The sequence below is a fragment of the Pelmatolapia mariae genome, linkage group LG4 (assembly GCF_036321145.2).
Source record: "Pelmatolapia mariae isolate MD_Pm_ZW linkage group LG4, Pm_UMD_F_2, whole genome shotgun sequence".
In the NCBI taxonomy this organism is placed as follows: domain Eukaryota; kingdom Metazoa; phylum Chordata; class Actinopteri; order Cichliformes; family Cichlidae; genus Pelmatolapia; species Pelmatolapia mariae.
This window is the reverse complement of record NC_086230.1, coordinates 16,641,775-16,653,893: the sequence shown is the minus strand read 5'-3', so window position 1 is coordinate 16,653,893 and position 12,119 is coordinate 16,641,775. Positions and strand designations below refer to the sequence as shown.

Here is a 12,119-nt window from a genome sequence, read left to right as displayed (position 1 = left end):
CGGTACATTGACTTCAGATGTTGTTGTGTTATTCTTAGAGACCTTGCAAAATGATAGAGCAACATCAAAAATGCTTTCGATGTTTATTACATGCTGACATTGATATTCTGTTTAATATTTAAGGTGACAAATGTTATTTACTGAATCTTATTAAACTAACTTTAATTTAATGAAGCATTTACAGAAGTGAACTGACCATAAGATGCAGTTTAATATGCATTTTCATTTTATTAACATACTTTTCACATTTTCCACATCTCTTAATTGGGTATTTATATATGTCAGACATTAAACATAACAAATAAATGATTATGTGCATAAAAAGAAAATGAAAAATAGATTTTAAAAACAGATTAGAAATGAAGCGCACCCATTCCATCCAATTTGTTATCATCTCTTTATCTGCAAAAAAAACAAACAAACAACAACATCAGAAAGTTAAAAAAAAATCTGTTAAGAGCAGTAATTTAATTACTATTACTAGTAAACCTTAATGTACTCTAAATTTACATCTTAATGTTACTTATTCCAGGAGATAGTTTTGGAATAATTTAAAGCCTAATCATTTCTAATTTATGATTAGAAATGACTCACAAAAGGGGGCTAACCCGCCCCCTTTTGTGAGTGTGGACGCTTCCTCTCTTTGCTCTTCAAATGCTTTGCTTCTTTTATTGATTTTTATTGATTTTTATGCTGATTTTTTCCCTTTTTTCTGTATGAGCCTACCTGCGAGAGCTTCTGGACACTTATAGATCATTAGGACTAAAGTGTTCTTAACAGAAACAGCAACATTTTTAGTTACCTTATCCTCAGCGCTCCGTGTGTCTGTGGCCTAGACACAGCTGAAGCCTGATTACAGCGTCTGGACTCCGAACAGCCTCAATAGCCTGGAAAGGTGCTAACTGCTAGGCTAACTAGCTAGGCTAACTAGCAACAAGATGCCTTCCCTCTCCACAGATGACTACCACAAACTCCTGCAGAAGATTGCAGTACTGGAGACAAAAATTCATCGCTTAGAAGTAAATGTGGAGGTAAATGGACTGTGTGGAAATGAAACAACCTTGCCTTTGATTCAAAGCAATGGCGATGAGCAAGCTAGTACACAGCTAAGGAGCACAGATAACATGACCAAGAAAGTAGACTCTGTGCATTACTATAAATCATCAAGCGATAATCCCCCCTTGGACTGTCCTGGTGCAAAACCAAGACACAAATCATGTCTCCTAGAAGGGGGAGGACGTATCACAGGCAGAACACAGCGAGCTGAAATCTCTGAAACCGACTGGCCTTCACTTCCTACGAGACAGAGAAGCTCTTCTACCCCTGTATACGGGAGGAAACAGGACTGGACAACCGTGAATAGAAAGGTTAACAACAAACCTCCAAAACAACTGAATGTGAAACTGCAGAACAGATTTGCTCCACTATCAAAGGACCCTGGATCTATATCGGACAACCATCCATCTAAAAGTAGCGAAGTAAGGTCTGAAAATCTGTTGAAAAGTAAAAGGCCACAGGGAAAGCTAAAGGCTAGGCCTGAAACCCTGATTGTGGGTGACTCTGCCGTAAAGGATGTACAAAGGATGTGCGGTAAGAACACTAAAGTCCTATGCTTTCCTAAGGATATGGTCAACAACCTGAAGGAGAGAATTCTTCAGATTGCAGATGAATATCCAACTGTGACAAATATTGTTCTGCATACAGGGTCAAACGATGTGTCCAAACAACAGTCGGAGGTTCTGAAACGGGACTTTACTGGATTATTAAATACTGTAAACTCTCTGAATGCAGCTGTATTCATCAGTGGGCCTGTACCGCCCGTCAGAGGAGGAGACGAGAGATTCAGCAGATTGTTTGCACTGAATAAATGGCTTATATCAGCATGTACTGACCACTCAGTGCATTTTATCAACAACTTTAATATTTTTTGGGAACGCAGGCATCTGTTTAAAGCAAATGGATTTAATTTTAACAAGTCAGGGGTGAAACTGTTCACCTCCAACTTGTTTTATTCCATACGTCATCCATCTGTGCTTGGTGCCAAGGCTGAGATAAACGAGGAGTTATCTCATAAAGAGGAACAAACAGTACTCCAAGAACAAACAAAGCCCAGCAGAAACCTTGAGGAGGAGCTCCATCTGCCCCCACCCGGGAAGAGCCTCAGAAAGGAGAGACATCTGAGGCAAGAAGAGGGGTCCCTATTTGCCTCCACCTCTCTCAACAACACCAACGACCAGGACCAGGGACCACGACCTTCCCCAGTCCCCCAAACCCCTGACAGGCCATCACCCTCCTCCCCCTCCCTTTCTCCCTCCTCCCCACACCTGAAATTCACTGAGGAGATGATGGAGCGGGTCAATGCTGGGCTCAGATCTACCCCCCGGCCCAATCCCTTTTTGTCCCCCATTAACCCCCCACCAGAGCAGCCAAAGGTTCGCCATCGAGCCCCGCCCTCAACAGAGCAACCAAAGTTACACTGCGCAGCCTCGCCGCCCTTAGTTCCTCCTTACCACCTTCATGCTCTGTCTCCGCAGTCTGATGTGTGATGTGTGGAGGGTCCGGGCTGCGAGGATTATGACAGTGGTGACTTTTCCCAGGAGAAGCTGGGACCCTGTTTATTAGAAGGTTTCAAAATTTCTGTACTTTTAGGTGACAGAAGGAGACATGTGGCCTGGTCAAAACACAGAGAGCTGCACTCTAAAAGATCTTTAAATGTAGTAAACATACCTTGTGTGCCACAGACTGCTCCCAAACACGAGGGGGCAAATAATACCTCTAAAACACTTAAGTTGGCTTTATTAAACGTTAGATCTTTAGCTGGGAAAACATTTTTAATTAATGATTTAATCACTGAGCACAGCCTTGATTTTATGTTTTTAACTGAAACTTGGTTGGACCAAAGTAACAGTGGAGCTGTTCTCATCGAGACGACCCCTCCTAACTACAGTTTTATCAGTGAGGCCAGGGTGAGCAGGAGAGGAGGAGGGGTTGCCGTCTTATTTAATGAATCATTTCAATGTAAGCAGCTATCTCCTGGAAGTTTTCAGTCTTTTGAATATGTGGCGTTACAGCTGAAGGCCCCATCCAAAGTTGTGTTTCTTAATGTTTACAGGCCTCCCAAATACTGCACAGACTTTTTTAATGACCTCAGTGAACTGCTGTCTGTGATCTGTGTTGATTTCGACTGTGTAATTATTGTTGGGGATTTTAACATCCATGTGGACAACCCTCAGGACAAAGGGACTAAAGACCTGAGTAACACTCTGGGCAACTTTGGGCTGACTCAGCATGTAACAGAGGCCACACATAATAGAGGACACACTCTTGACCTACTGATCTCCAAGGGCCTGAGCATTTCAAAGGTTACTGTGTCTGATGTGGGCCTGTCTGATCATTACTGTGTTTTCTTTGAAAGTAAAATCTCAGCCCACACAACTATATCAACAGCAGTGATCACAAAACGGTGTATAACTGAACACAGTAGTGAGATCTTTAACCAGGTCTTCCCATTAACACCTGACCTGTCCAGAGGTTCAGTCAATGAGCTCGTCACTAGCTTCAATGCTAAAATGTTAAATGTAATGGACACTATTGCTCCCATTAAGGTGAAGGTTATCTCTGGAAGGAAGAAGTCTCCATGGAGAAACTCCACACTGGTGAAATATGAAAAAAGAGAGTGTAGGAAAGCTGAGCGCAGATGGAGAAAAACAAACCTCCAGGTTCATTATGACATCTATAAAGAGAAACTTCACAATTATAATTTACAACTGAGGAGTGCAAGGAGGTCCTACTTCTCTGACATCATCACCAAAAACAGTCATAACGCTCGGGTCCTATTTTCTACAGTTGACAGGCTAACAAACCCTCCTGTGTCAGTGGCAGCTGAACTTCATTCGACCATGGCCTGCAATGACTTTGCCAAATTCTTCACAGAAAAAATCCAAAAGATTAGACAAGCAATTGGTACATCAACAGCAGATCCAGGACATGTACTGTGTCCACCAAAAAACTGTTTAAACACCATCAAACAGTTTCACCCTATTAACAACAAAGACCTGGAGGACATCTTAGGTCAACTGAACTCCTCCTCTTGCTGTTTAGATGTCCTGCCAACGAGTTTTTTCAAAAAGGTCTCAAAGACTTTGGAGTCAGACCTGTTACAGATCATAAACTTTTCTTTAACGTCAGGTGTGTTTCCAGAATCACTAAAAACTGCTGTAATTAAACCTATACTGAAAAAGGACAATCTTGACAAGACACAAATGAATAACTACAGGCCGATCTCAAACCTCCCATTTTTAAGTAAGATCATTGAAAAAGCAGTTTCTCAACAGCTCAATTACTTCTTAACACAGAATAACTGCTATGATGCCTTCCAGTCAGGTTTTAGACAGAACCACAGCACTGAAACCGCTCTGACCAAAGTGTTTAATGACATATGTCTGAATACAGACAGTGGAAAAATGTCAGTCTTAGTTTTACTGGATCTCAGTGCAGCATTTGATACAGTTGACCACAACATATTACTCAAACGACTGGAGAACTGGGCAGGTCTTTCAGGAACTGTACTAAACTGGTTCAAAACATACTTAGAAAACAGGAAATACTTTGTATCAATAGGTAACTTCACATCTGAGCAGACAAGTATCACATGTGGAGTTCCCCAAGGTTCCATCTTGGGACCCCTTCTGTTTAACATCTACATGCTCCCACTGGCACAGATTATAAAGAACAACAAAATAAACTATCATAGCTACGCAGATGACACACAAATATATATCACAATGTCACCAGGAGACCAAGGCCCTGTACAGGCTCTTGGTAAATGCATTGAGGAAACTAATGACTGGTTGTGCCACAATTTTCTCCAGCTAAACAAAAACAAAACTGAAGTAATAGTCTTTGGTGCCAAAGAAAAACGATTACAGGTCACCAGAGAACTTCAATCTATACACCTAAAAACCACCAACCAGGCGAGAAATTTGGGTGTAGTGATGGATGCAGACCTAAACTTAGAAAAACACATTAAGACAATAACAAAATCGGCTTACTATCACCTCAAGAATATTTCAAGGATAAAAGATCTGATGTCTCAACACGACCTGGAAAAACTAGTCCATGCATTCATCTTTAGCAGGCTTGATTACTGTAACAGCATCTTTACAGGTCTACCTAAAAAATCAGTCAGACAACTACAGCTCATTCAGAACTCTGCTGCTAGAGTCCTCACTAAGACCAAAAAAGTGGACCACATCAGTCCAGCTCTGAGGTCTTTACACTGGCTGCCTGTCCGTCAGAGGATAGACTTTAAAGTTCTGATGCTGGTTTATAAAGCTCTGAATGGTTTAGGACCAAAATACATCAGTGACCTCCTGACCCAGTATGAACCTTCCAGATCCCTCAGGTCATCTGGATCCGGTTTTTTATCAGTTCCCAGAGTCAGAACCAGACACGGAGAAGCTGCATTCAGCTTTTATGCTCCATATATCTGGAACAAACTCCCAGAAAGCCTCAGATCAGCTGAAACACTCAGTTTATTTAAATCCAGGTTGAAGACTCACCTATTCTCAGCTGCTTTTGAATAAAGCACCAAATCCACACTTTTAAGCTTAAATTTCAAAACTTACATTTTAACTACTGACTTTATCTACTGTTCTGATTTTATCTACTGTTCTGATTTTATCTACTGTTTTGATTTTTGATTTTAAATACTGTTTTGTTTGTTTGTTTGTTTGTTTGTTTGCTTGTCTTAATCAATTTTAAATCGTGCTTTTTATTTGTTTTTGTTTTTAATGTCTCTGTAAAGCACTTTGAATCACCTTGTTGTTGAATTGTGCTATATAAATAAACTTGCCTTGCCTTGCCTTGCCTTATATTCATTTTTTCCTCATTTAAAAAGCTAATTGTATAATTTTCATGTTAAGGTGTGCTTTTAAAAAGTACAAACAGAACATTAAAATAGCTTATTCCTAATTTATTTAAAAAATATATCTTTGAGTGCTCTTCTGAGCACTCAATCAGTGTACTGCATTTTCTTGTGATTGAGTTTATCCTACATTGCAACTCACAGACTTCAGTGTTCAATCAAACTGAAATGCAGAAAATGTAAATTGCATGTTTACCTTAAGAAGGCTGATAATTATGCCATAGAAGAGAGAGAATATGAAGAGGAACATGAAGGAGGAAGCTGTGGACCACAGGCTGCTAAAATCCTCTTCAGCGGTGATATTGTCCCAACTCAGATCACAAAGATCATCTAAGAAGTGGAAGGTACAGTACACTTGGTTAGAGGAAATCTATGTACATCAGTTTTATATTTGTTTACAAGGGTAATACAGTTTTCCTCTTTTTAACTAGTATTAATTGAAAGTTGAAAAATGGAAAAGTTTATGTGTATGTCTGCTTTTAGTGTTGTTTCAAGTTTTCCATTCACATATATACCAAAGAGTTTCCATGCCACATTTATTTCAAACAGACAGCACACATATCAAGCAATTAGACACTGTGACTCAGACATATTGAAAACAACATGACAACAAAAAGCAAACTTTTTGTCTCACAGTGACTGACATTACAAGTGCACAGGTTTTCATACAAAAAACTCTCATAGACAAAGAATCACACAAGCACAAAATATCACATTTAAAGCTTAGTAGTCACGGTCACATTCACCGGATTTATCAATGGCGCTGGACACTGATTTGTGAATATTTTCAGATTGGACATGGCAGGTGAACATTGTGGTTGGATCTTTCTTGTACCAGTTTGCCTTACTGGTGGTGTAAAGACTCATGCTTCGCCATTTCTTGTCATTTTTGCTCTGCTGTGCAGGGACGTTGGTGCCTGTGAAATAACGTTTACTTCCAGTCATTTCTGTCCATTCGATTTTATACATCTTATTCACAGCACTGGTGACCAGACACACCAGAGTGATTTCATCTTCAGGCTTATATGGGTCAGTGTGCTGCTGTGGGAGGATGTGGACTGCCACTGTTGGATCTGTCCCATCAGAAAGAGATACTCAGTAAAACAGAGATATTTATGTACAAGTTTAAATAGAAGACATTGAGTTATGTATATATGCAGATGGATAGATTGATGTGTGTGTGTGTGTGTGTGTATGTGTGTGTGTGTGTGTGTGTGTGTGTGTGTAATTATCAACATACTGTTTTTCGGATCGGAAGTTGTGGAAACATCTGTTGAGGAGAAAACCCCCCAATTTTATTTAAAAAAAGCAAATATATTAGGTGTTATACCTCAATTTATTGGCTATTAGTTCTCGTCAAATAGCTTCTACATTTTTAGCTTTAAATATTCTATCAAATTTTGGGGTGACCTTTTTAATATATCATTAACACTTCTATCCCACTACATTAGAACTCGCAGAAACAACTAAAAACTAATTTTATATGACTTTGCATAAGGTTTACCTGGTTTCATGGTGTTACTTTGTTTTATTACAAAATAATAGTGCCTACATTTTTTATATATATAAAAAAGTGTCAGTTACTCACCCAGTGTGTTGTCTCTGTCAGTTTTATTCAAAGATGCACTTTGACCTCCCGTAAATATACACATAAATACAGAATCTTCATTCAAATCACTGGAATTTACTGTCAGAAAACTTGCTGCGTTGTACACTTTCTTTCCATCTGCCTTTGTTGATTCAGAAACTGTACTGATCAGATCTATTTTGCTGGTGATTTCTGCTCCATTTTTCAGCCATTTGATCTCATGTTTCTTTGGTGCAAACTCTTTGGCAAAGCAGGAGGCAGAATAGGTACCGTGCTCATCAGGAGAGGAAATCACTTTAAGAGTTGGATTCTGCTTAAACGCCACTGAAACACAAAGATGTACTCAGATGTATGTATGCAAGAAGGAATTGAATGTGTTTTTATTTAAGTAGAAACACTTCTTCCTTGGTATTTTTACACCATATTTTAACATAAGCTATGCAAAGTGTACTTTCAGTGAAGTCATTCTCTACCATCATTTCTGCCAAAAACAACAACAACCAAAAACAGAGAACTAAAGAGAACTCACTCGTATCCTTCTCAGAAGTGACAATCACTAGTTTCAGTGCAGTAATTCTTTACTAGTAATTGTTACTGCCACACAAAATCCAACATGTACTGAATAAAGCTACTGTCTTTGTGGATGTGCCATTTCTCAACGTATAAGCTATTAGTGCTCATCAAACTGCTACTACATTTTTTTGCATTATATTTAAATCCCTTTAAATGTTGGGGTAACTTTTAAAATCTATTACTAATACATCCATGTCAGTACATTAGAACTGAATTAAAGTATAAACAAATTCTGTATGACTTGGCATAAGGCTTACCCTAGTTTTATGGTGTCACTTTGTTTTATTACAAAATCAAAGTGACAATTCTTTTTTTTTTTTTTTTTAAGTATCAGTTACTCACCTTGTGTGTTGTCTGTGTCACTTTTATTCAAAGATCCACTTTGGCCTCCCGTAAACACACAAGTGAACTCAGTATCTTCATTCACATCATTGGAATTTACTGTCAGAAAACTTGCTGCGTTGTACACTTTCTTTCCATCTGCCTTTGTTGATTCAGTAACTGTACTGATCAGATCTATTTTGCTGGTGATTTCTGCTCCATTTTTCAGCCATTTGATGTCATGTTTCTTTGGTGCAAACTCTTTGGCAAAGCAGGAGGCAGAATAGGTACCGTGCTCATCAGGAGAGGTAATAACTTTAAGAGTTGGATTCTGCTTAAACGCCACTGAAAAACAAAGATGTACATAAATGTGTGTATGCAAGAAGGAATTGAATGTGTTTTTAAGCTGAAAAACTTATTCTTTGATGTTTTTCAGACTATTTTATAACATGAGCAACTCAAAATGTACTTGGAATGAAGTCAGCCTCTACCATCATTTCTTCCAAAAACAACAACAACCAAAAATAGTGAACAAACTCTAATCCTTCTCAGAAGTAAAAATCACTAGTTTTAGTGCATTAATACTTTACTAGTAATTGCTACAGCTGCACATAAACAACCAACAAGTCTTTGTGAATGTTTCATGCCTCAATTTATTAGCTATTAGTGCTCATCGAACTGCTTCTACATTTTTTTGCATTATATTTAAATCCCCTCAAATGTTGGTGTAACTGTTAAAATACATTACTAACACTTTCATGTCAGTACATTAGAACTGAATTAAAGTATAAAGAATAATTTCTACATGACTTAATATAAGGTTAACCTGGTTTTATGGCCATACTTTGTCTTATTACAAAATCATAGTGACAAATGTTATTACTTTTTTTAATGAAAAGTATCAGTTACTCACCTTGTGTGTCATCTCTGTCACTTTTATTCAAAGATCCACTTTGGCCTCCCGTAAATACACAAGTCAATTCAGTATCTTCATTCACATCATTGGAATTTACTGTCAGAAAACTTGCTGCGTTGTACACTTTCTTTCCATCTGCCTTTGTTGATTCAGTAACTGTACTGATCAGATCTATTTTGCTGGTGATTTCTGCTCCATTTTTCAGCCATTTGATGTCATGTTTCTTTGGTGCAAACTCTTTGGCAAAGCAGGAGGCAGAATAGGTACCGTGCTCATCAGGAGAGGTAATAACTTTAAGAGTTGGATTCTGCTTAAACGCCACTGAAAAACAAAGATGTACATAAATGTGTGTATGCAAGAAGGAATTGAATGTGTTTTTATTTAAGTAGAAACACTTCTTCCTTGGTATTTTTACACCATTTTTTAACATAAGCTATGCAAAGTGTACTTTCAATGAAGTCATTCTCTACCATCATTTCTTCCAAAAACAACAACAACCAAAAACAGAGAACTAAAGAGAACTCACTCGTATCCTTCTCAGAAGTGACAATCACTAGTTTCAGTGCAGTAATTCTTTACTAGTAATTGTTACTGCCACACAAAATCCAACATGTACTGAATAAAGCTACTGTCTTTGTGGATGTGCCATTTCTCAACGTATAAGCTATTAGTGCTCATCAAACTGCTACTACATTTTTTTGCATTATATTTAAATCCCTTTAAATGTTGGGGTAACTTTTAAAATCTATTACTAATACATCCATGTCAGTACATTAGAACTGAATTAAAGTATAAACAAATTCTGTATGACTTGGCATAAGGCTTACCCTAGTTTTATGGTGTCACTTTGTTTTATTACAAAATCAAAGTGATAATTCTTTTTTTTTTTTTTAAGTATCAGTTACTCACCTTGTGTGTTGTCTGTGTCACTTTTATTCAAAGATCCACTTTGGCCTCCCGTAAACACACAAGTGAATTCAGTATCTTCATTCACATCATTGGAATTTACTGTCAGAAAACTTGCTGCGTTGTACACTTTCTTTCCATCTGCCTTTGTTGATTCAGTAACTGTACTGATCAGATCTATTTTGCTGGTGATTTCTGCTCCATTTTTCAGCCATTTGATGTCATGTTTCTTTGGTGCAAACTCTTTGGCAAAGCAGGAGGCAGAATAGGTACCGTGCTCATCAGGAGAGGTAATAACTTTAAGAGTTGGATTCTGCTTAAACGCCACTGAAAAACAAAGATGTACATAAATGTGTGTATGCAAGAAGGAATTGAATGTGTTTTTAAGCTGAAAAACTTGATGTTTTTCAGACTATTTTATAACATGAGCAACTCAAAATGTACTTGGAATGAAGTCAGCCTCTACCATCATTTCTTCCAAAAACAACAACAACCAAAAATAGTGAACAAACTCTAATCCTTCTCAGAAGTAAAAATCACAAGTTTTAGTGCATTAATACTTTACTAGTAATTGCTACTGCTGCACATAAACAACCAACAAGTCTTTGTGAATGTTTCATGCCTCAATTTATTAGCTATTAGTGCTCATCGAACTGCTTCTACATTTTTTTGCATTATATTTAAATCCCCTCAAATGTTGGTGTAACTGTTAAAATACATTACTAACACTTTCATGTCAGTACATTAGAACTGAATTAAAGCATAAAGAATAATTTCTACATGACTTAATATAAGGTTTACCTGGTTTTATGGCCATACTTTGTCTTATTACAAAATCATAGTGACAAATGTTATTACTTTTTTTAATGAAAAGTATCAGTTACTCACCTTGTGTGTCATCTCTGTCACTTTTATTCAAAGATCCACTTTGGCCTCCCGTAAACACACAAGTCAATTCAGTATCTTCATTCACATCATTGGAATTTACTGTCAGAAAACTTGCTGCGTTGTACACTTTCTTTCCATCTGCCTTTGTTGATTCAGTAACTGTACTGATCAGATCTATTTTGCTGGTGATTTCTGCTCCATTTTTCAGCCATTTGATGTCATGTTTCTTTGGTGCAAACTCTTTGGCAAAGCAGGAGGCAGAATAGGTACCGTGCTCATCAGGAGAGGAAATCACTTTAAGAGTTGGATTCTGCTCAAACACCACTGAAACACAAAGATGTACATAAATGTAAGGATGCAAAAGCCTTGAATTGTTAATTTCAATTTACATACTGTTCATAAATTTAGAAATCCATCCATCCATCATCTTCCATGGAAGAACCAGGACCGTATCGTAACTGCCTTAGGGTGAGAGTGAGAATACACCCTGGATAGACTGTGAGTCTTTCGCATGGCTAACACATAGAGAGAGACCACCATTTGCAGTCACATTCACACCTTTGGGAAATTTAGAATCACCAATTAAGCTAACCCCAGAAATGAGAAATATTTAAGAATATGTCATGCCATTTAATAAAGAGAATTATTTGCTTTATGTTATTTATTTGACATAAGCAGCATATCTGAATATGGTTAGTTTTTTTTAAGTTGAAACATTTTTTCCTTGGTATGCTCAGATTCTCTGGCAATATAAGCAGCTTGAATTGAACTTACAATTAATTTTGCTTGCTGTACAATTTCTTCCAAAAACATCAAAACCATGAACCAAAAGAATCGAGAAATAAAGAGAACTAACTTGTATTCTTATCAGAGGTAGCAATCACTAGGTGTAGCTCAGTAATAATTTAAGAGTAATTGTAATTACTGTTCAGAAAACAACTAACAAAAAACCCCTACTTGTATTGAACAAGGCTACTGCATTTGATAATGCATTACACATC

At 37.6% G+C, this 12,119-nt stretch overlaps 1 protein-coding gene across 1 annotated transcript in view; it reads right to left on the bottom strand.

Moving 5' to 3' along the window:
* Positions 1-258: 258 nt before the first annotated feature.
* Positions 259-12,119, bottom strand: part of LOC134626107 (immunoglobulin mu heavy chain-like) — a 56,385-nt gene continuing 44,524 nt past the window's right edge. The window contains exons 6-14 of the mRNA XM_065470557.1: positions 11,119-11,442; positions 10,234-10,557; positions 9,322-9,645; positions 8,430-8,753; positions 7,515-7,838; positions 7,167-7,196; positions 6,673-6,999; positions 6,123-6,256; positions 259-402 (exon numbers count right to left, since the gene is read on the bottom strand). Coding sequence (XP_065326629.1) covers positions 391-402; positions 6,123-6,256; positions 6,673-6,999; positions 7,167-7,196; positions 7,515-7,838; positions 8,430-8,753; positions 9,322-9,645; positions 10,234-10,557; positions 11,119-11,442 — 2,123 coding nt within the window. The 3' untranslated portion in view covers positions 259-390. The remainder of the gene's footprint in view (positions 403-6,122; positions 6,257-6,672; positions 7,000-7,166; positions 7,197-7,514; positions 7,839-8,429; positions 8,754-9,321; positions 9,646-10,233; positions 10,558-11,118; positions 11,443-12,119) is intronic.